The 26,108-nt window shown below is 38.9% G+C and overlaps 1 protein-coding gene across 2 annotated transcripts in view; it reads right to left on the reverse strand.

Annotated features, from left to right (window-relative positions):
* Nucleotides 1–26,108, reverse strand: part of LOC134617060 (glypican-5-like) — a 100,117-nt gene that overhangs the window by 61,712 nt on the left and 12,297 nt on the right. For both annotated transcript variants that reach the window (XM_063462225.1, XM_063462224.1), the window contains exon 3: nt 10,742–11,445. In XM_063462225.1, the coding sequence (XP_063318295.1) occupies nt 10,742–11,445 (704 nt within the window). The remainder of the gene's footprint in view (nt 1–10,741; nt 11,446–26,108) is intronic.

The following is a 26,108-nucleotide window of genomic DNA, read 5'->3' on the forward strand; positions in this document are numbered from 1 at the left end:
AGAACACAGATTTGAACATTTCAAAATAAAGCCTGACAAATGAGATTATTTGATTGCTCTGACCAAAAACACAGTTAATTCTAGGAATTACTACTGTTATAAATGTCATGACAGTTACTTGGCCAGTGCAACAGCTCCTTAAACATTAAACAATGTGCCTCTTTCTCATTTAGCAAAATAAATACAGAAATGAATAAAGGAATAATAATCTATAAATCCAATTCCAGAGATTCATTACAACATAAAATCTTATGACATCATGTCCAGACTGTAGAGTTTGGGAGGTCTACTGCACTGTGCATATGGAAGTGTGTGTGTCTGTGTGCGAAACTGGGGAAGCTGGCAAGCCTTTGCAACAGCCATGTAAGCAAATGGTGGAGCAGAATAGTCTGTAAAAAAGTTACAGGTTTTGCTTAAGAAAATAATGTAGTTATGATGCATTAGTTGGATGTTTAATGCTCATTTTTATTATTTGAATTTTGTGTTAGGTTAATGTAACCTTATTATGACTGGCTAGGAAGAAAACTATTCTGGGTAAAAATAATAATAATACAGGAGAAAAAACCACTACATACCATGAAGGAGTCGCCATAACAGAAATAATAAGCACAAAGTGAGTGATAAAAAAGAGACAAAAGGGGCCTTTCTGACTGCTCAGGACCTCAGAAAATACACTGCATATACATATCTATATCTATATATCTATATCTATATATATATATATATATGTATATATATATATAAATATATATACATATGCTGCCAATATATAAATGAGCTGAAACTTATTAACAGGACATTTTTTATTAATACTTCTATTAGGAAACTCTCTCAAAAGTTTTTTTTCTTTAATCGCATGAGACCAAATGTGCTAAATAAAGTTCAGCGCGTGACAAATGAGGGCAGTGCTACAGGTTATCACAACTCTGCAGTGGTGAGAAATTAAGATAGGGTGTAATCCTGTCATTGTGAACTTTTCAAAGTGCCATTTCTCATCAGCGTTTCTCAACATTGCGCTATTCTTTCAGACAAAAATGTAAACATCTAAGTAAAATATGAACATCAAGAGGGGGTCACTCTCAGTTCTGTTTGCATTACCCCATTTTTTTGCATTACCAAACCACAGAGAAGAGGTTCAAATGTTATATAGGCCAAAAAAAAGATTGCAGAAAGACTGACATTTCAAAACAATAACACTAACACAAATCATTTTTATGCCTAACTAAACATACAGTGTAAACTGAACACAAAGTGACTGTCAGGAAAAATAAACAGGATCCTCTTAAGGATACTCTTGAGAAATACAGACATGCTCTTATAGATTGGCTCTGATAACCACATAATCCTGAAAGCCAATCAGATGACAGGCTGAATAATGACATGAGCTAAAACACGGCCATAAATCAATTATCTCATGACCTGATGATGGCGTGAGAATGGAAATCCCATTTGGGCCCAGCGTGAGTTTTTGGTTTTGAGTGTGTATGTGTGTGTGACCACCTGCTTGCCCTTGTTATACCTTCACAATTTCAGCTATTTTACAGAGCATTCCTTATATGATTGCCTGAGGACAGAGGAGGGGGCAGATTGATGGGATGGATCTTCTCCACGTGGAAGACTTTAGGGAAATACAAGGCATGTATTCTATGTGCATTTGAGCTACCCAATGAAATTTGATTTCTACTGCTGCAGGGAGGGTGGATTAGTGTTTTTACAACTACACTGCATGTGTACAGTATGTTTTACAGGTGTGGATTTACAGTTTTGCATATCAACACAGTTGCACATAACCCCTTTCCAAAGTGGATAGATTTATTTTGTTTTTTGTTTTTTTTTAAATCTCACAAAGGTCTAAGATAGGATCTATTTTCATGTGTTCTATTTTGTTCCAACTTTATGAAGAACTGTGCATTACTTAAATATCTTCCTAAAGTAAGAGAGTGAAAAAAAGAGAACAGCAAGATAATCGCTTCCAAGCTAGCCAAGCCCATTGCCATCGCTTCTCTAGGGGAGTATTAGCTTACAGATAGCAGTGGTGGTCTTTCCTCCCAGTTTATTTATCAAGGGATTATCCAGTAAAGCCTGGAGAACTTTCTCAGCCCCCCTGACCCCAAGCACAACACGTTGTGAGATGAGCATTAGCTTGTCTGGTCAGTGAAGACCCTCTTCTTCCGATGGGGTATGTGCTAAATGTGCATATAAACAATCACATGTCATTGCCTAATGCTACCAACTGTTTCTCTAGGAATCATACCATATTTGTAAGCGGTGCCAAAGTCATCGTCAGTTAAATGCCCTTTCTAGGTGAGCTCAGAACTTTATATAAAATATTTCCTTTTCATGGCTCTGATGGCGGATGAGAGAATTGAAAAAATAAAAATAAAGAAATTTTAAAAAAGGAGCCAAGATTGGGTTATATCATCAGTTCCTGACCTAAGCTGAAACAATGTCCACTTTTGAACCATCTCACAGAATTATAAACTATCATGTACACTAATCTCCATTATGCACATTCCTGTTGCCAATATTTAAATCTTGGCCTCTACTGGAATACTTTGACATCACAGTTCAGATTATCCTTGTTTATCTTACACTGGGCCATAGTGCAGCCTTTTGTTCATCAACTATCCGAAACTAAGCTATTTCAGCAATTCTCCCTGAAAGCCAACTTTCTTGTGATTGCCTGCCCTTTGATTGGGAATTTGGAAGTTTGTATTCGTAATCAAAGCTGCCTGTGTGAGATCAGCATATTAAGAATATTCCCTCTGTTTTATAATACTTATATAAAAGTAATGAACTGCCTGAACCTAAACATTTAGTGCAGCCTGAAGCCTGACTTTTTGAGGTATAGAAATTACTTGTACATAAGCTTTCAATACTGAAATATTAGCTACCTTTGACATGTTTATCCAACATTTTAAAAGAATATATATGAAAACAAATAAGGAAACTTCCACTTCAGTGATTATAGCAAGGAACTTAAACTTCAAATTTCTTTAGTTTTTGGTGATATCATTAAAAAACGCTCATAGGATCACACCATCATCCAATCCTTTCATTGAAGTTTAGAAATGACACACCAACGTGTAGTAGGAGAAGAGACATTGCCTTTGGAACAAGAATTTAATTTAATTTAATATGAATGTTTCAATGAGCATTATGTAACAAGCTACCAGGCTGGAAAAAGCACTTGCAAGATCAAAAGTAAAGAAGTTGTTAAATTAATTGACTTGATTCACTGTGGTTTCAGACTAAAGGAAAACAAAAAAGAAAATACTCACAGTAGTACAGTCCTATCATAACAGTGGGAAAGCAACCAGCCACTGGTTAAAATATTGGTAACATGGCTGTATATTATATTTATTATGTTTTCCCCAAAGAGACCACAAAGAATTTGCGCCGTTGAGCAGCATGGTAACCATGTTGAAGAAAAAAAAAACTGCACCGCTAATTGCTACACACATGAAAACAGAAAAGGAAGGCTCATTATGTGCGCACAAGTGTTTACATTTCTTTTTTTGCTGATTAAACGTTAATGTAAAAACAGAAGAAATACATAGACTCTAAGGTATCTTTTGTTCTCCCCCGAAATGACTTGGTGAGGAACAACACTGGGCACAATGTGTGAAAGTCTGTAATAACAATATAACATTATCCAAAAATAACACATAAACATGTATGTATAATACGGACTTTGTCTTTATTTTGCCAGACTAGCGGTACTGTGGCGGGGGCCTTGTGGTTAATGAAGCAGGGTTGCAACTGGATACTTGCCAGTTCAAACCCTGACCCCTCTGGGAACATGTGGGTGGGTTAGGGGAATAAGAAAGCCTCTCTCTTCCCTCAACAGCACTGCCAGACTGTGTTATATGGTTAACCACACACTGACACAGATCTAGGCTATAAGGTGTTGCTATAAGGTGTTACTGTGGCATCAGACAGTCTATACAGATTGATAAATATTGCATTATTATTATTATTATTATTATTATTATTACAAGATCCCAGGTTCAGTCCAGGAAAGAGATACAATTTCCTTCTGGGTTGTGTGGAGCTACCCCCTACCCCTGTTACAACCCCTTGTTAATAAAAGCTGTCTATTCTTGTTGTTGTTAATAATAATAATAACAGCAGCATAGCTGGGTCAAGGCATGTCTGTCAAAAGCTGATTATCCACAATGATTATCTATGGTTTCTTTTGTGGATGAAGGAGATTGCTTTGTAAATAATGTGTTGTTTCCATAAACTGGAATGTACAAATTATATACATCTGCATACCTCAAGATGAGATGTTTGCTGGTCAGAGTTAAATATTGTGATTAGATCTGCTTATGATGGTAAGCTACCAAGTTTTGAATGATAAACAGAAAGCAGCATTTATAGTTTGTTTACAACATATTTAAGCTGAATTTAATTTAAGTTTAAATAATATTTATTATCACCATTTCTTTTATTTTTTTTAATTGGTTTTAATTTTAGTGGGTTTTCTTTTCCATATTAATTGTGTGAGCTTAATAAAGCACCTCTATGTAAAAACATTTTGTAAAAGCTGACCATGAAACATTAAGCCGCGTATACACAGGAAGTGATTTGAAGCTTGCTTGCAGACATCCCAGGCTCTGGTTACTGTTGTGACCTTATAATATATTTATTACCTGGTCATATGTCAATAAACGGTATTCTGCACTTTCATTGGCAGTACCTTCAGTTTCTAAAACTGAAGTTAAAGAGAGTTTTTTCCACTCCCGCATATCTTTCTGTGGTCTCTCACAGCAAATTGTTTCCAGTGGCTTTAGTTATGCTGCTATAGGTGTAGGCTGCTGGAGGACTTCCCATGATGCACTGAGTATTTGTCCTCCGCTCACCTCTTTTCAATCCCCACATCTTTATATGTCACGTCATTGTGGCACGTCATTAACTTTTCTCTTCTGTCTTCTATAGTTTGTGTTTTGTCCTCGTCTTTCTACGCTCCTCTTTTCTCTCCTCCTTCCCTTTAACCACCGACCATTCGCCGCAGATAGCCACACCTCCCTGAGTCTGGGTTTGTCAGCGGTCTCTTCCTGTTAAAAGGAGATCTTCTTTTCCACCATTGCCAAGTGCTGCTCATAGTGAATGCTCTGTTTGGTTGACTTTTCTGGCATCTTTAGCAGTTTGTGGTGATGGGTTGTTGTTTTTTTTCAGTATACAAATAAAACTGAATTTAACTGAAGTGAGTATGATTATGTGTAGTAGCTAAAAACAAAATGTTGAATAACCTGCTTTTCTTTCTATAGCAATCCTCCCACTCATACAGGAGGATCTCCGACAACCCTGACTAAAAGAGTGTAGACAATTTACACTGTTACACTTCTCCCCCTGCGTGCCCTTTGCCTCTCTCTAACAGTTCTTCATTGCAGTCTTTGTGGGGCTCCATTCATTTTGTCTAAATCATTTTGTCTATTCTTTCTCAGTCTCTGTTGAGCTGTCCTACCCTCTCTCCTTTTTCCGTTGTCCAAATGATGTCAGTGCTAATTAAAGAGAGTTGCAGTCACTCGTATATCACAGGAAAAAGTCCTTCAGATTGCAGTCTGTAAAGAGCACACTGAGTTCCTCTCTCCACACTGAGGCTTGTTTACCCTGATTAAATCACTCACAGATGATCTAAAAATGAGAGCCTCTTGTTTTTTTGTTTTTTGTTTGTTTTTTTTTCTTGTGAATATGGGTGTTACTGTGGAGTTTGTTGACAACGTTTATCCAAAACTGTAAATAAATTTCTGAGAATTACAGACACAGAATGTGCCAAGACGTCTCAGTGGATTCAAGTGGTGTTATATATAGAGAAAAAGAAAGGAAAGCAAGAGAAAGAGACTGGGAAAGTCAAGTGAGTTCATCTTGTCTGTCTCTACAATATATTGTGGAACATACGGCCACAGGGAGAGAAAATAAGCATCTAAAGAGAAACTGGGAGCCCATGTGTTCACGAAGGCTTCTAATGGGCCAGCGTTTACCATGAAAATCATAACACAGATGCAGCAGGCACTTGTGTTAACATCGCAGCAGCTGCTGCCTGATATTATTATGGTAGCTAGTTCAAAATACAGGATTCAGGAAGCACTATAAATAAGAATCACTGAAGTGTGATTTTTGTGTATTCAGTGTTAGAAAATGTATTTATGTTTATTTAATTAGGAGAGACTTCTAACTTTTGGCTTAAGCCACGAGAAGGTATCAGGAATTTGTGTGTTATAAAGAACAAAAAGTCTCATCAGGAATTCGACTTTTTTTGAAGCAATATGAGAGGTAATATGACTTGATGAGATGTTCTGATTTACTATGTAATAGACAAAAAAAAAATAAACGAACGTGATTTTATTACACTGGATGGCACTATTGAAGTTTATTACACAAATCTGGACTTTGATTGGAGAAGCTTACAGACTATGATCAATATACCAAAGTCCTGGAAACATTCTTTCATTTATTATACTGATAAAATTTCTTTTTGTTGTCTGTTTTCTGTCTGTATTTCTCTGTTTCCTGTTCTGTACAAACTATCCATCCAGTAGCCGACCACGAGCTCTGAAGAAAAACCTCACACTAGATTCCCTTCTACCGACATTTCATCAGCATAATCAACTGTATATTGATCCAAGATGGTGTGCCTTCTGAAACAATATGATTCTGTCAATCCATCACTCCAAAGTAAAGATTACTAGAGAAAGATATTAAACTGAGTGCAACTGCTTTGTGTTCAGAGGCAAAGGCATTCCACTCTTAATCACATTTATGGCTGTTATAACTACATTTACTTATTCATTTGTTTGTTTGTATATTTCTTGTTTGTTTGTATATTTCTTGTGGTGTGGCTGCATATGATCAGCATACAGTATTACAGTGAGAGAAGTTGAGAGTGGCAGAAATGTGTGAGGGTGACTAAGGACAAGATGGGCTGCATCAACCATCATTAGCTAATGGACTTGCTGACTAAGTCAGTCACTCCGCCTGATGTTTAGACGCGTGCCAAAGGCACACGCAACTTAGAAAGATGGTTTAAGCATATAGATTTGCCATCTGCATTATTTGGCAGCAAACATTAAGCTAACAGTCTGAAATATTAGATACAGGAACTATGTATAAAAGCCTGAGCATGTGTGTCATATAAGATTATAAAAAAGACCTTCTGAACTGTTTTCATCAGCATATCTGAAACAAATTATGAAAATGGTCTGAAAGTAATTATTAAAATAAAAGACATAAACGTTAATACAAAAGAAATTATAATTCTTTCTCAGGAACATATCTCAAAAACGTATTTTTTTGCATCACCTCCTTTTTAATCACCTTTCTAATTGTTTGGGAACTAAAGATTTCAGTTCCTTCGTGTATTACTATTAAACAGGTTTTGATCTTTGTACTCTCTTGGTCACAGAGCCATGTGCTGTTGCAACATGTGCAGAATATAGTTTGCTACTGTCCTGCTAAAATAAGTAAGACATCTGAACGACAGCACATGGTGCTCCTAAACCTGTTTACATTTTTTCAGCAAGTGGAACTTTCACAGATGTGTGGGTTACCCATGCCATGTGCACTATGAAGTACCTAAGACACTGTCTTTTGAACCACACACTGATACAGAACAATGTCTTTAGACCAGATATTCCATTTAACTTTTAAGAACAGCAGTTCTCCACTTTGCCTAACTCCAAATTAAATGAGCACAAACCCAGAGAAGATGGTGGATTTTGTGGATCTTCTTTATATCTGACTTTATCTTTGCATAACAGAGTTTTAAATTGCATTTGTGGATGCAGCAACACAATAAATTTACTGACCTTTTTCACATGTGTTCCTAAACCAGTGAAGCCACATCCACCCCAGAACTGTGTCTATTTTTAATGCAGCACTGCCTGGAGATTTATCTTGATTCTCTATTTTAACAATACTATAATAAAACTATCATATAATACATTTTTAAAGCTGACTAAAAAGATATAAAGATTATTTTTAAATAGCTTAACTATTTGATGAGACAACCTTTTACAGCTGAGTGAATCCCTCCTCATCTTTACTTCTAAAACACTCAGCCTCTTTGGTTTGATCATTTTCTACCTACATTGTGTTACTACCTGTTGACAATTAACCTAAGTAGTTGTAGGATGGATCCATGTGTGTTTTAGTTGCTATCAAATTCGTAATTAGCATATTTGTTAATTTAAAAAACAGTCCAATTTCTCAGTTGCAGCATTCAGTTCTTAGTCTTTGTTCTATTTACAATGAAATATAGGCTTCAAATCATTTGCAACTCGATAAATTCAGTTTTATTTATATTCTGCCCACTATCCCAACTTTTGAAAGTGAGGTTGTATTTTCAAACCAATGACATTCCTTAATTTTATTGTGGCCAAGTGTAAAAGAAAAAGTGCTTGCAATGTAAACTTCTGCAGTCTACTGAGGTGCCGCGATGGTAAATGGAAAGCTGCCAATCAACCCACGAGTCCTTGTTTCCATTATCTAAAGGCCCAGTCTGCTATTATCATTCCTCCGTAAGACCGTAATGAGAAGGTGGGGTAAAACCAACAAGCGGATAAGGTAGACCTGCATATAAACTGTTCTAATATGGACCACTGTTGCTATTTTCTCATAGGCATACCATAAAGAGCTTAGTAAGCAACTGAGTCACTGAATGAATGTGTGAGAAAAAAACATGCTTTTATGTGTTAAGAGTTATCCTAGTCTGGCCATCATAACCGCACAGAAGATATAAGGTTTCCCTGTAGGTCAAATGAGCCATATCATTTTTGTAATGATCTCAACAAATGGCCTCAGAAGCACAGCTGAATCTGGAGAAACTTTAAGACGAATTAAACACAGCTGTATTCTGAGAAAGCCTCACTGAACATTGGTGCTACTATTTGCATCAATAAGAGTAGCTGTTTTACTGCATATTTTTTCATGTTTTCCCTAATGGTGTCTACTTCTCATAATCCAACTCTAGGATCTACCAAAATCTATAATCACTTCCCTTCAACCCACCCACAGTTAGGCTCTATATCAATAAAAGCAGGAATGTGTTAGACCTAGGTTGCTAGGTTGGGCTAAAAATGTCATCCTTGGGCAATCCTCTGTGTATGCGTTTGTGTGAGTTTGTATGTACAATGTGTTGTATGGCAACGTATATTGGAGACCGTGTAGTCTGCAGCTAACAGAGTAAATGAAAGCGCAACCACAAATGGTTTGGGACAGCATCCCAGAATTAAACCGCACAGTCACAATAATTCCTTTAATAACAACTCCATATAATACTCTGACTGGGCAAAAAAGAAGCAGAGTTCGTTTTTTTCAACTCGACTTTAGTTAAGCACATTTTTGCACTTGTACCACAGTTTAACATTTTTCAGTGGGTTCAATGGGTATTTCATAGAACTTGTAGGCCTTTTAGTGTGCGGGTGCGTGTGTGATGACTTTTTACACATGGGTGCTCATGTTTATGCTCCAACCTTGGTGAGTGCTTACTCAAACATATGAAAGCCACTAGTATCCAAATCCTTTTTTTGTCAGCTTACTAGGTCTAGATTGTATGGCCTAGCTGGAACTCTTTCAATTCTGTACCACTTGTCCTCATGCTGAGTCCCCTGCTCTGGGCTTGCCTGCCACCCTATGAATACCAAGCAGGCACACGTACGCACACATGAAATACAAGCTTGGTCTCTCTCCCCGCATAGTTTTATTAGGTCAGTCTTTAAGCCTGGCACCTAACTCTCCTCTGTTACACACAAACAGAGAAAGTTATAAGCATCTGTGCAGGTTATAACTGTCTATGCATTAATATGGATCCATTTATGTTTTGTAGTGTTCCTCCACAACTAAAGAGCCACACTGCTGGTTTCACATGTTGAAGCACATAAGTTACTTACTTTATATGTTGCTGGCCATTTGTCACCAGAATTGCTACAAGTATGAAATATGTTTTTCTTACCTTCTAGATAAATATTATTTGAAGTTTAGTCCGAGAAAAATTATTTACACAGATGTTGCTAGGCAATTACAATCTGGTGCTTTGAACTTGTGATAATAATGGCCTGATTCAAAAGCTATTTTGTCTGAAACCAATAATCAAAGAAGACTACTCAATATGTATTATAACCTCTGTACTACTTGCTAAATTGCCTAACTAGGTACAGCTTAACTGTAATGCTTGCTGTTATAGAAGAACAGGTTTAGCTTCAGGTTTCTCTGGCAGCAGTTTATGAAACTCTGTATATGCTGTTGACAATATTAACTTGTGCACACATATTGCTTAAACCATATGGTAGCATTTATAGCATGCAAGTGCACTCACTTGCATACGCTTTATCCACTTTTTGTCTCAGGTTCACCATAGTCAATGAGCAATATTTCCACAGTCAGAATGTAAACAATGGAGATTTTTAGCTGCCTTACCATTTTGAAAAATTATTCCTCTAGCCTCAGTTAACTTGGTGGCAGCTAAAGTTCTTTTCAGTATAAACATTATTTTTCTCTGAAAAGTTTCAACGTAGCAGAAACATTAATGTAGTGTGTAGGGTTCTTTGTTGCATTGCTGGAAAAAAATAAGTCATAACTGACAAGCAAGCTGCAAAAGCTTTCCAATCAATATATTAAACTTCGCCAAGGTACATGTATAAAACAAAGATATTAAACAAACAAAAAAAAAAGAAAAGTTTTGGAGGCCTTTTCCTGTGCATTAAAGCCTATGATCGATGTTTCACCAGTGTGTACTCACCGTGGCAGTAATGAGTGGACCATGAAGCTGTGTATAAAGCAAGGCCTCATTAACGTGCCCTCTGACGCCCAGCATGGCCAGTTCCAAACTGTGCTGCCCGGCCATGGCATGGGTAAGTTTCTCCACGAACCTAGTGTATCTCCTCCAAGGCTGATCCAATTCTGACAAGCAAGCCAAGCAGCCTCGCATTACATTCAGACAGTAGCCCCCACAGGGCTTGATCAACGTCAGACCTCTGCAGTGGGAGCAGTACATCATCTTCACCAGGGACTTTACGCACTCCTTGCTCAGTCTGGCATGTTCGGTTGCGTTCATGACCTCCAGACCTTCTTCCAGGGCCAGACCGAGTTGCCGCCCAACCCCCAAAGCCCCGGCCAGCTTCTGGGCCATGACGACAGCGTGATTGCCAAACGGGTTGATATCTGGCCGGATCATACGGAGACAGTCACCCATTTTACTGCCCACCATTATGCTGCCTTCAATGCCTGGATTTATAAGGCGCGTGTATGCAAGTGGGAAGAGGTCGTTAAAAAAACGGTGGACTTCTCCCTCCACAGAGACATTACCTCCACGGAGGTAGAGGGAGAGGGAGGAAAAAAGCTGATTTACATGGGGCAGTGCTTGCTGGGACAGAGATGGGAAGCTTGCCTCCAACAGCGAACTCAGGTGGCCTTGAGAGAAGGATAATAGGGACTGGAACATGTCTGAAAGGAGAGAGACACAGAAATAAGACAGAGGGAAAGTAGATAACATTTAATTACTATCATCAATAAATCTTAAATGACATGATCTACAAGCTCACCAGGAACTGCATAAGGCATTTCAACTGCAAACACATATCAAAACCCTGGAAACTAAACAGTTAGGCTTGGTTTATGTTTATCAAGTTGAGCTGAGAATTGCAGTTGGATAAAGTTATGGAAAATATTCGCAAAGTATGCATGTCTTAGAAAAGATGCCTCTGCTTTTCTACAGAGAGAGAGAGAAAGAAAGATTTAATAATATGCTGACCATTGTAATCTGCTACGTTATTTAGTACATACTGCACTAGAAATGGTTGAACTGTCCAGGTCATTTTTCCTGGTGATCATGCGAAGCTGTAAAGCATTCAAATGTGTCAGTGTATAGGTTGGTTAATACAAATTACCAGGTCTACGGCTGAGCTGCAACCAAATTAATTTTCTTTCTTTTAATTTTACTAAAATGTTTAACTTTTCCTCTACTAATTGATATGATTTCCCATTGAATGCAACTTTAAAAAATGTTAACATTAATTATTTCATATTGCAATCTGAAATGGTTATTCAACCTATTTCACCTCTACTTCACAATTGACTCAAAACTCTACACTGCACCCATGATCTTACTTCCAGCATCTTTCCATACATTTTTTTTTTTCATGTAAGTGTGTGGGTTCCTGTGGGATTCTGTCTGTATGTCGCGGACTCAACCCTCCTCTCTTGGTGTGTGATGTCACCTTGAAAGCATGACCAAACATGAAGGCACAGTAGCAACTGTACAGACACTGAGAAAAGAGAAAGAGGGGGCCGATGCACATATTCTCACTCCGACAACCATGCACACATGTGTGTGTAGGTACAAACACATATACATGTACAGTAGTCACTGAAAAGAACATTAGTCTCCAGTACCTGTTCAATACTGTATGTGGTACCGAAAACAGACGAATAACAGATAAAGAATTAATGAGGCATTTTGGACTTTTATTTTTATTTATTTATTTATTGATAAACATCCGGAATAATGTTAACTTAACAAGGATGTTGATTCATCAGACTTCTTTCACCAAAGCAAATCTATTTCAGAACTGTGTGTGTGTGTGTCCAGCCCCTCCCAACTCACAGACAGAAGGATAACAACAGCCATGTCCTCCTCAACAGCTGCACTAATATGACCGCTGTCTGTGACACACTGGGACTCCCCACAAGCCAGTAAAAAGCACAACTCATTTGTAACACACCCGATAACAACATCACTGTGATCAGGGCTGCTCCCGCTAACATTTAAAGTTGCTGCCTATAAAATTGGCCTAGAAAACAAAAGAATGTGTGATTGAAATAAGGGCGAGAGACATGGGGGAAAAAAATCCTCTGTTAGGTAATATAACTGGAAAGCTAAAGGGTGACAAGTTATAGCCGGACTGCTTGCTGAAAGCTGTCAGAAAAGCCTTCAAAGAGGTCCTGCTAAAAAGAGATGTAGAAGAGAAGAAAAATAGGAAGCCAAGAGAGGGAGTGGGCAAAGAAAAAAATCGCAAGACTGCCAAAGAAGTTGTAAAGACACCGTTTTAGTGCCATTTCACTGTCTTCTAAGCCTCTGGTCCTGGTCTGCAAAGTTGTTATCAATGTGAGGTCTGCCTGCTTGCCTGCCAGTCAAGGCCGCAATGCTTAATGGCCGCAGGACATTTATACCACAAGATGCAACCACAGGTTTAGATTACACGGCATTACATAGTGTTATTATAACATTATCATGCTCCGAAATACCGTGGTTTAATCTTTCTCTCTGCGAGACAGAGCGTCTTTTCTACATAAGAAAACAGAAGTTTTCTCAAGACAAGAGGTGAACAAAAAAAGTCTTCTAGCTCTCAGCAGCCCCATAAGTGGATGCAAATCATTCAGTGGGTTTATGACAGGATCACTGAATCCTTAAGACATTCCATACTTGTTAAAAGAGCTTTTCATATTTGCCAAGAGAGTGACACGGAGAAAGAACACGAAAGAAGAAAAAGGGAAGAGAGTGGGAAACTGCCAGGAAAAATGGAATAAAGAAACGACTGAACTTTTAAACAAGGAAAAACAACTACCGTACAACCCGACTCCACCTTATGAACATGCTCTGACATCTGGATTCATTTGGCCCCTGGGCTCATTGGACTTCCCTGTCTCTCCACGGCTCTTACTTCAAACGTGTCCATGTCCGAATATATAGAATTGGAACAACAACCCACCTTTCTTCCTTTCCACACTCCCCGTGACAAACAATAAGTGATAAGTTATGACTGCTATGTTATGTTATGTTATGATTCTACTCAAACCTCTATGGGTGACAGCTTGCAGTGAGGTGCGGTTTAAATTATTCAAACATTCCAGCAGTTCAGATCTTAAGCAAAGCTACGAGGCAGGGAACACAGTGTTTTACCTCATTCTTATCCTTCTGGGGGCAGAGGTTATAGTTATAACCTATCATTGCCTTTTGCTCGATTAACTTGGTAGAACAACCCACACATATATTCATGCAGCCACAAAAATCTGGAGGCGAGTCATATAAACATAAGCTCCCAGGGAGTATTGTAGATTCACAATACATAATTGAAGGTACAATTTATAAGTTATACCTAGAATGCAACTTCAGTATAAGCTGTAATTTAACCTTCAAACATTACTGTTCACCTACTCATTACTAAGACGCAAATCTTCCATCTTGTCACTCAGCATATACCAGATAAGAGAAGGGGTGCAGACTTGTATAAAGGAAGTTTATATAATGGAAGCCACAAAAGACCTAATGCACTAACAGCAAGAACCATCAAGGAACCTGCCTCCATAGAAAGGTACAGTGATGACCAGGCACAGTCTGGTTTAGGCATAAGCTGCCTTATACCAGACTCCACAGGCATTTGATTTTTCATATACAGTGTGAACTGGATCCCATGACTCATTTTTAAATTTTTATTCATCTGTGATTTTCTAAAAAGTTCTCTCCTATGGTTAGACAGATCTAGATTCTCATTCTGTGATAAGTCAAGCATGACTGTTGTGGGCTTCTCTGCATTTTCCAGTTCTGGGAAATATACTAAGAACAAAAAACAGGCCACTTTTTAAGCCACAACTAGCATTGCGTGGAACTCAGTGGGGTTTGATTGTTCTGTCTAACCACTGTACCTAATTCTGGATTTGACCACACTCAGTTCAGACACACACTCGTGGGTGGCTATCATTACTATGTCACAGCCACCCATCTGTGATCCTGTTGGGAAATGAAGCCTTACTGGATTATTTTGGAGGATATTTTTTTACGAGGCAATTATCTTTAATTTGCTAGGAAGTCCTAAAACACTGAAATTCAAAACACATAATTGTCACGCTAACTCTATAGAAACAAATGAAGAGACCTTGTTTGTCTGTGGCCGTGTGGTGCAATCTGACATCTTCTCCGTTTGGAATAAACAATGTATTAAATGTGTAAAATAGCAGCCAGCGGCAACGAGGAAGAGGCCTTTGCCCTACAGTGGCTTAAACTGAGAATGTATTTATGACTCTGGAATAAGGTATTGCACCACATCCAAATGCTATGCCAAGGTCATTCTTTAAAATACTGGATTTAAGTCATAGGAGGTTATTTCCACTTTACATTCTGCATGCCAACCCTTTGTTTAACTGTCTCAATTAAAGCTAAAGTGTCACTATGAAACTGCCACAATCACCAAGTCAAAAATAAGCACAGTGCTATGGTTTTGTCACAACTGGCGTTTCTTGCTTTTGCTACACAGTTGTTACTGAATGGATGGATTCCTCAGTCTAAATCACAATGCAAGCATGCACAAGATGTGCATATGTTAATTATTAAAGGTTAATTATTCTGTCTGACCAGTAGATTGACTGCTGTTGCATTATAGAGGCTATTGTTAATTATTTAAAGACTCTGTGAGTAGTCTTTGAAAATTCCAGACTTTCTTTCATCCATTGGTTTATAGATTATAGACAATGGGTTGCTGGTGGACATTCCAGGATACATCTGAATACCTTGGGTGACTGTCTAATAAATAACTATTAGAGCAACTATCTGTTGCTCGTTAAGGTAGCATTTCAAATGTTTGCCTTCTGTTTGAAATTGTTTAATTCATAAGTGCTCACTTCACTAACAGTTCTTTTGCCTGTTCACTTCACATCACTGAAACTCTGGTTGCTGCACCGCTGATAGTCTCTTCTTGAAAATTATGAATTCATAAAATAACGGACAAAATTCCACTAAATCTGCTGCACAAATACTACGTCCAGTTCAGTTAGAAACAGGAGAGAAACAGAATAAAAGGAAACATATTAAGTTCAAGGTTTAACCCAACTCCCAACCTAAAAGCTGGGATAGATTCCAGCCCCCTGGTGTGCCTAAATTGGGCAAGTGGACAAAACAATGGATGGATGGAATTATATATGTTTGCATTGGGTAAAAATACTCCAGAAAATGTATTTTGTCCCATGAGGGCATATCTAATAATGGAAGTGGCATGCTTGTAGAGGTGTTGCATTGCAATCTAACTTTGTTCTGTTATCCTGGCAAATTGTGTTTCTGCCAGAGGTTTCTTCCTCCTAAAATGGAGTTTTTCCATTGTCACCAAGTGCTTTGATTGTTGGGTTTGCTTTGTATTATTATAGAGTCTGTACCTTATATAAAGCGACTTGAGGTGAGTGCTGTTGTGATTTGGCGCTATATAATTATAATTCAATTAAAATTAATTACTGTGGGATAGCTGGTGGATAAACAGTAATAAAAACAAGTGTTGCATGATGCACTTGAGGGCTCGAGTTCTTGAATTCATGAGTGCATGCGTGCGTGTGTGTATAAGAAACTTTGTAACCCTACAACCATTATTGGACTTTACATCCAAATCCCATTATAAAAACCTGAGATACAGGGTATCACAGATGACACTGATTTCAATTTTTGCGCGAGCACAAGCAGAGAGAATCTATATATTTGCTACTATGTATGTCTATTTTCAAGCATCTGTATGTGACCCTGTAGATGTGGGTGTGCTTCCATGTGCTTGGAGATGTGGTAATACTGTGATAATGAGACCGGAGACACTGTTCTCATACCATGGAGTTGTGGGTCATTCCTATCTTGGCAATCAGTCCTGACTGAACCTGACCAACCATGTTCTCAGGCAAAGCATTTTAATCCTACACGCTTGGGTTTCAAACAGGTCACCACACAGTTATGTGACATAGTGACATATGTGTAGATTACATATTCTTGTTTTAATTAGCAGAAATACTGTATATAGGTCCATCATCTCCCACGCACTGCTGGTCATCTTAGGTTACATGGAAGAGCTGCAGTGTCACACAATCTCCCAGTTTAATGGTAATAAACTATTAATAAGTCTTTGAATTAATCTGTTGATTCATCATACTTGTGCAGCGAAATCATACATCTAAAATCTAAAGTGGTAGCATGACTCATCTGTCAAACACCAGGCGCAGACATGCTGCTCACATAAGTTTGACCTAAAAGAATCGGAAAACTGCCCTCCTGCCAAGAACACTTTGAGTTGAAAAACCTCTTTGAAAGCCCATATACAATCAAAATGTATGTGCACATAATGTAGCTGACCTTTGGCTCCAAGTCCTAATTTGCCTGTCTTGTCCTATCAGGAGGTGAACGTTTGGAATAATGAGGGAGAGGTGTGGGGGCTTTATATTTCACTATAAGCATTCCAGGAATCTAAATGGCAACCCTGCTGTGCCAATAGGTAAGGAAAGAAAAATTTAAAAAATTAAAAATTCAGATCCTGCAGTGTCCACAGTGCACTGCCCTATAATGTGGCAGGGAGGCAGACTGAACATGGAGACTGAATGGTGGAGGAGGGGGGCAATGCTTTCTGCTTTGGCAAAAGAGGGGAAACATGATCGACTGCAGGGAAATGAGCAGATGAGCAGATGAGAGAACGACAGGGACAGAGGAGACAGAGCTCAGGAGCTGTGGGTGAGGGGCTGAGGGAAGAGTGGTGGGGTGAAGGTTGCTAAAGTGGCTAATACCATAAAGGGGAAATGTAGACAGTCAGCACTGGTAGAGACTGTTGACAGATTGATGGACAGAACCTCTGGTACTTACCATTAAGAGGGCCATAGGAGTTTAGTCATGTCCCATTTTCTCTTTAATTTATTGGTATATAGATTACAACTATGCGCATCTAAATGCAGCAAGTGTTACTACAAGTGTGACCATAGCAACAAAATATATTTTACCCAGTCAACACCATGGGAAAAGTGATTAGACAGCATCCATTCTGATTAACTGTATGACAAAAGAAAAGAGTAAGGACCAGCGAGTGACATACTTTTTCTAACTCTGGCTTAGATTGTGAAAAATGTAGCATTGCTCCATGCAGTAAGAAAATTAGTTCATACAAAAGTTTCAGATTGTGAAACTTTATAAAGATGTGAAAGGAAATGAAAAGGCTAGTGAACACAGTGGTTGGGATGCTGATAGGGGGCTGCATGAGTGCAGAAGGTGTAGGGATGGTCATATACGCAAATATTCAATAGAAAGACTGATTTTTCTTTCCCGGGATTCATGCCGCCAAATTATTGCCTTTAATTCTAAAAGATTAAAATTCTCTGTTTATTGTAGTTCACTAGCAAAAACCTGCTCTATGTGCAGTTTTTGCCAACCCTCCGGTGCTTTTTCAAAGTCTTCACTTTGTATTTAGTGGTGACTCAAACAAAATTCCATGGCGTATGCCAGTGGTTCCCAAACTTTTTTTGCTAGGCCCCCCCTTGTGTTTTACAAGAAAAATCTTGCTCAGTTTTTGCATTTACTTGTGGATGAGAAATACAGAGTTTGTCATGCAACGTCAAAGGTATGTGCCTTTTTTCACGTCACGCTGTGCGCCACGTTATTGTTTACATGAGATGAATTGGAGAATGGCAGATAGAGACAAAATACTGTTACTGTTAATCTGACTATCTTCAGGTTTTACACGCTTACATATACACACGCAGTTACTGTCCCTCCATTTAGAAAGGCAGAGGCGTCATGGTGTAATTATTTTACGTGTAGTTGTTTTTTTCCTGTGTAATAATATTCAACATTGCTATCTATACATTTTTCAAAGAAATGTCTCTCTGTGCAAAATGGGTTCAAAAACAGTACGGTAACTTTACTGTATAAAGAGCTAACATGTCCAAAATGTCAGCAGTAGTTGGTCATTACAAGAAGTGTTTGTGAACTAAAAATCAAGAATGTGGGATACTGTTTGTCTGTGATTTGGAGAGCCCAGCGCGTGCTCCCGACACAGGGAAAACCAGTTCTGCAGGGGAGACCTACCTTGGCACTTGTGCAGGTGAAGCCAAAGGGAAGATATGCTTCACCATATTTTCTAGTCTTTGGCTTGGAAGGAAGTTGGTTTGGAAACATATTTGGCGATGCTTCATCTCCTGCTTTGCGTTTGTGTGGACGTCAAAAACCTGTCCATTATGTTAGCAGTGTCCAAGTGTTCTTTTTTTTTTTCTTTTCATACCGCGCCCCCCCCTGCAATGGCCCTGCGCCCCACCAAGGGGGCGGGCCCCATACTTTGGGAACCTCTGACGTATGCTAATTTTGGTTCAAGTTACATACGCAAACGGAAACAGGACACCAAAACAACAGAGATAATGAAGTAAACATAATATATAAAAAAGTGAAACAAAATGGAATTTATTAAAAATTTATTTCAAGTATGTTATTATTTGCTGTATGTGTGACAAGGTTCATTCCAAGTTTTGTTCAGATTAGTCTCCCCATTCAGGAGGAGATAGACTTCATACATATATACATACAAACTTGATATATTTGTTTACCTGACAGCAGGGCTGGGCCATATCATACCGTTCACTGTAATGCCGGTATAATGTTAGGCAATGATAAAAGAATGAAATATCGTGATAGAATATGGGTAAAACGCACATGCGCAGTGCCTTTGTTTTCATACGCACATGGCGGAAAAAGCATGGCGGCAACAGAGAATGAGAAGGGCGAAAGCGGATCGTTGAATAAAACTGATGAACCAGAATTGGTTTGTAAAAATGCTGCAACTTCAGTGGTGTGGAACTGGTTTGGCTTTCATCCCTCAGATACACACCAAAGCATATTTTTTGGTAGAGCATGCAAGCGGGCCGTCGTTATTACCGTTATTACCGAACCGATTTTATGTGGTACACGACGCTCAAAAATCTGTCAAAAAATGTTTTAGTACGACTTTGCTAAGCTACGAACCCGCACCGCTTGATGGATTGTCGGAGCATTACAGCTACCGTAGTCAGGAGCCTCATAATACGTACTGTGCGTCAACATAATATTACCGCATTGTGTGTGTATAAGCTCTTTTTAAGTTTTGTGGATATTATACATGGTTATGCTCAAGATATGTCGGCCAATTTCCACTGGAAATGCCTTTTGGTTAAACTGTCAGCAAGGAATTTGCATTTGCACTGTTAAATTTTTATATAACTTTAATGCACATAAAAAAACAGCTGCTTGTTTAAGTGAAAATACATTGATGGGGGTTTTTTTGCACTAATAAAGTTGTGGAGATGTAAAGTATTTTGTCTTGCGTCAATTATATCGTCAGTTATATCGTTATCGCAAATTTTCAAATATATATTGTGATAAATATTTTTGGCCATATTGCCCTGCCCTACTTGACAGCATGCCTTGAGAAATCACAATACACAGAAACCGTTTGCATTGACAATCAAAAATTTGCATAACCGTATTGCACTTACAATATTATAGAACTTAATGTTCTATTGACAAAAATTAAGTAGTGAAATGATTCCATTTGCAAAAGAATATAGGTCCGGTGCAACCTCAAATTAGCCGGCGATGCCTTTTTACATACACAGGTAAATTGAACAAAAGTGCCTAGCTAAACCTAACTAAATGCATGACTCTCTGTAGTTTGTGACAAATTTTAAAAATGTCCAGGTAGTAAACCATTACTTAATTGGAAACTGATGAAGACTAAACTAGAGACAGCCAGAGAAAGAGACTGGACTCCAGATATTCATAAAAAAATGAAAGGAAACATTTAGGCTAACATATGATTAACATGAAACAGACCCTTAAACGGACTGAGGTGTTAAACAAGTCCAAGATGAAAGGGACTCTAATAAAGAATTTTCCACTTTTCTAAGCAGGTGTGGCCTCTGTTTTCATTTATCAGCTTTATCATAAATCAGGCATACAGGAAGGTGCAAGAGTATTGTTTAAATTAGGGGCCAAAGCTGGTCTGTATAAATGTCTAAGTCCAGTATGCTATGAAAATAAAATAAAATGCTTGTATTTTCTGACTACAATAAACAAAAGGATAATACTAAATAATCAAGATCTACGCAAAACAATATTTCTTAAAGGGCAAATTCCCATCATAATCCCAAAACCCAAAGTGGTGACAGTTTACCAATGATAGACTGCACTGTGCTTGACTTAAAGGCTTAAACCTGTGTAAAACCTTTGTTCATCTTGGCTTACAATGTAGCAGATACAATCTATCACTGATCATATAAAGAGGACACAGCTGGAAAGAGTCAGAAGACCATTTTCATCATTTACTGCAACTCCTCCCCTAATACAATGGATGAATGACCTGGGAATTAGTGAATAAATCCCACTGTGGGGACTCGTTAATGGTACAAAGAAGCCACAGAGGCAAAAAGGAAACAGAAGAAGCAGAGGAGTGTCTATGACAGGGTGTAATGAGCAAAATGACTTGACTTGAATGTGGAAGTGATCTGCTAAATCATTCCCACACTCAGCTGGTAAAGAGGCACAAGAGAAAGACAGCTAAGTCCAACCAAATTTGGGCTGAAGCAAACATGTGAGTCATACTACAGAGGCATATGCTGATCACAATGTTGATCCACTTATGCATTAAAAGCATACATTCTCCCACAGGTACTGGCTGAAAACAGCTCTCCTTCACAGGAAGTCTGGCCAATTTGCAAAGTACAACACGCCATTCCCCCAAGCTCACCAATATCCCCTTATGTGCCTCAGCATGACCTTATTATGGTCGAATCCACATTAAACTCCCTCAAAAATATCTCCTCGTCCTCAGAGATATTAAACCTCTGTGGTAAGGGTTCTGGTTATTAGGCATTTTCTCAAAAACATTTTGACTGACAGCTGCTGTGTAAGGACACATGTACACACATCTACATCTAAGGAGTAAGCTTTGTGTAAGCAACCTTACTAGGTCAGATCTAGTAATATTTAGCAATCACTGTACAAGCAGTTACATTAACAGATGCATTCAAAAAATGATTCTTGGCCCTTATAATCATGAAGCAATAATTCTCGGTAAAATGTAGCTGAAATATATAAAATCAAAGGTTTATTTATTCAAATAATTAATCATTGAGTGAAATATGCTGAGTATACACTGAATGTATACTAATCAAGCACATTTCATTTAATCGATCGCATTAAATTTAACATTTTGTACTGTATTAATGTTGCAAAATTACATGGAAAATTTACATTGAATCAAATTACTTAAAGTACACATTTTGGGCATAAATATTGTTTTTAGTGTAGACATGTGGGGTCGTGCAAGATTATGACCCCACACCCAAAATTCCTCAATAGCTCAACAGTTTCTTAGGAACTCTGGAGGCTTTTGGCTGAGATGGACAGTGACTTAATAAAAGAGAGGTGGTATGTATTAATGTGAAGAGAGTTTATGAAGACAGGATTTATGAAAAAGCAAGCAGGCTACACAGATGGCAATGTGGAAGGTAACTCGTGGGTCTCAGACTTTCAGCATGCATCAAGACGTCTCAGACTAAGGTCTTCAAAAAATACTAAGCAGGATGTCTCTTCTTTTCTCCACAACCTTGACCCTCACAGCATCAGATGCCACAGTACGGTCCACTCTGTCACTTTGATTATGTCTGAATGAAGTCATGTGAAACGTAACATAGAAGTGACCTATGCATCAGCAATGTGAGTTATCCCATGTCTGAAAAAAACTACATATCTCTCTCTCTCTCTCTCTCTCTCACACACACACACACACACACACACACACACACACACACACACACACACACACACACACACACACACACACACACACACAGATCAGCCAGTGAAGCATGAGTGCAGCAGAGTGAGACACAAGAAAATAACATAAGAAAAAACCAGGCTGAACCTATCAGCAGCAGAGTATGAATCCTATCAGTCAGCCAGACAGAATCTGTTCCAGAAAAGCCAAACTGTCTTGGACTGGTAACAAGCACTGGGAAATATGACTTTGTCTTATTATCAAGTAATTTCCTGAGTGTGATGCTTATTGTGCTCTTAGTCCTACCAGTAGCCTCACAACTATTTCTAACAGGAATGTAGGAAACAGTATTTATTAAGCAGCCTCAGAAAATAATTTGTGAGAAGGGGAAAAAAATGGATATTTATCCAAGGTTCCTTCTAATCATTGCAATAGAACTTGGCACAAGGGTGGACAGATATCTAGACCGCTATGGTATTTGCTTAGGCATTCAATCTAATATTGTGATGCATGCGTGCTTGCTGAGGAAGATGGTGGCTAATGAAGAAAAACAAAAGAAGACTTTTGGATTAAATAAGACAGCGGAGAACAGAGATGTGTTTATGGTTATGGTTCTATTTTGCAGAGTGCACTGTTGGCAGCCATGTTATCTTTAAGACATGAGAGCGCTCTGCAGCACACATGCCAGCCAGCAAGTTCAAGATATTGGCACGCTGCCCACTTGGGCCCAGCATGCTCTTGTTAAGCAACCAATGCTGACAAAGCATGGTTCACAGAAAGAGAGAGAGAAGGAGAGAGAGACACCCGGGAAGATAAAAAAGGAAAGTTGTCAAGAGGGTAGCAGCACATAGTGACTCTACAGAGAAAAAGCCTGTTCACTCAGTGGTTTTAAAGGCATACACAATGCATAGACACCTGACAGAAGCACATTCAAACACACCTGTGCACACTTCACTGTGCTCCTTCCTTTAGCAACAAGCCCTCCCTTCATCTTATTTCTCTCTGCTCACTTTCAAGGCCCCAGCCCCTGCTCTCTGGGTTCTCACACATTCATGAGGTGAGAAGGGCAAATGAAAAGCAGAGGTAATTAGGACAGATTTGAGCCCAACTTCAAGACTTTATGGCACGTTGAGCTTCTCCCTTGCTCCTCCCTCTTTTCCTTTTGTTATTTCCCACTTTTCCCCAGTGAGGCCGAGTTCTCCAAACTCTGAAAGCATCCTTCTTGCATCCTGTCCTCATGTGTCATGATTACTCAGGAGGCTAGAAAGGCATTGCAATAGAAACATGCTTAGTACACACGCACTTCGAAAGACACAATGCATTTGCTCCAATATTAAGTCCATAAACACAGTTTCCCTCCACCCTGTAGACTAAATGAGACATGTAGGGACCGATTCCGGATATCCTCCCTAATTTGAGCATGAGCTCATAGTGCCGAGCAATGTCATTCTGTGTCCAAACGTCAGCCTCTAGAGCAATAACCCTGTCGTTTAAAACATCTGCAGAGAAATATACACGCAGACGTGAAGTGAGAGAACAAAAATGATGATGTGAGAGAGGACGGGATAAAATTAGTGAAAGACATTGCAGACAAATCCAGAGATTGCAATAAAGATAGAGGGACCTGAATCTGATGGATAAACGATGCTTGAAAACAGGATGTAGCAGTCAAGTGACTCACTCTTCCAATCATATGCAAAAGCAATAAATCAAATCAAATACATGTAATAAATGAACCTGTTGGCTCAATAAAGGCTGCGTTGTGTGGGCCACCCAGGATGATTCTGACAGTTAAAATAAAGAAAGCATTAAGCAAACTTTTTAATTAAACTAAAACGCTTCAGGCTAGGTATTCTTGTTTGCCTGTCAGTGCTGAGAGAGAGGAAATGAGAGGCATGGGGTTGTGAGTGCAAAGAGCAACTAACATGGAAACTACTGTCTAAAAAGGCAATTAGAAGAGCTGTAAATTCCCAAAAGGCAGGGGGACAATTACTGTAGGCAGAACTAAGCCACCTGGGAAGACAAACAATCTCACAGTGACTCACTTATTATCGTGCATTCCCATTATCTATTCTCCCCATTAGTTTGTCTTCTTATTCTGCATTCTGCCTTTAAAAGTCGAGGTCTTCAAGTATCTTCAAGTCTTCGATTGTGGTTTTCGATCACATTGGGTCTGAAATTCATGTACAGAAATACACGCACGCACACACACACACACACACACACACACACACAGAAGCACACGCATAGCCTGCCAGGACAAGGCGTCTGGAGAGTTCCTGGATGATGAAACAAGGATCAGCTAATTATGCCACCTCAGTGAGAAAAGTAATCGTTCTTTATATGGTGTGGTTTTCAGTCCCTGTCACTCTTTCTCAAATTAACTCCTTGTCCTCAAAGGGCACATACTGCAAAGTTTCAAATGTAGTGCACTCACTTTGTATGATATTTAAGCCAAGAGAGTACATTTCTCTGAAAAAGTATTTGTCAAGTCTTGTGAGGACAACTTGAGCCTCGAGGTGGCCACAGTGTCTAGTGAAGGTGGTAAATATTGTACATGCTTACATGTCTTTGGTGCATATGTATATGCTCACACACAGACACACAATATCCTGCACATGTAATGTACACATGTTCAAAATTTCTATATTACACAAACATTAATGGCCTTTAGCTGTGAGTCAGGCCCCCCTCTCATATCGGTGTCACTAGTGATCAAAAGTGTCAGCATTTTCCTGACATCTGCCATCCCAGCCTCGTGACTATATACCCAGATACCTACTCTCTTGCTCATCATTCCCACCTGTCGTTCACACTCTCACACACACGCAGACACCACACACACAGACAAACAAACACATGAAATTCATTTTCCTGTTCAACAGCTTGCAAACAAGAGTTCCCTGAACAAGAATCTACTAAAATCCTAGTAAGAATCCTTACAACAAGCAAGAAAACATTAGGCCACAGAAAAGTTTCCAAGCGAGACCACGCCAGATCTGATTGGCTATGGCAGGGTGACAGCCGAAAGCCCTTGATGGCAATTTTAAGCTGACCGAGCTTAGACCGGGCTCTGTGGTTGACACCTACCAACCATCAGTGCCCAATGACCATTCCTTATCAGCTATGACATGGATTAGGAGAGCCTGTTTGTGCTATGGTTGAGAGAGGGAGAGTAGTGAGCTGACCTAGGTGTATCTGTGAGGATCCTGTGGGAGGTTTAATGTTAGGAAGAATGTTAGGAAGAGAGGGGCTGATGCCTGAAAATGAATAACCTGGCTGTGGGTTTTAGGGCAGGACACTGGTATGATAAGGTGGAAGAACTATAGCTAAGGTTATTTGTATATTTTCAAGATTTTGAAGCTAGCAAGCGAACCTGTTTATTCACATTATTACAGGAACACAAGCGCACATGTGGTCTGCATTTAGGGGGTCATACTCATGACATGGCAACTCCCACATAAGACAAAGCACAGTAGGAAATTTAAGGCTGTCAAAACAAACGATGTCCAACGAAAGCACATATACACGCAGACACACTCCTCACACACCCCCATGTAACTTCCAGTGTGCATATCC

This window comes from Pelmatolapia mariae, linkage group LG18 (assembly GCF_036321145.2).
Source record: "Pelmatolapia mariae isolate MD_Pm_ZW linkage group LG18, Pm_UMD_F_2, whole genome shotgun sequence".
NCBI classification, from domain to species: Eukaryota; Metazoa; Chordata; class Actinopteri; order Cichliformes; family Cichlidae; genus Pelmatolapia; species Pelmatolapia mariae.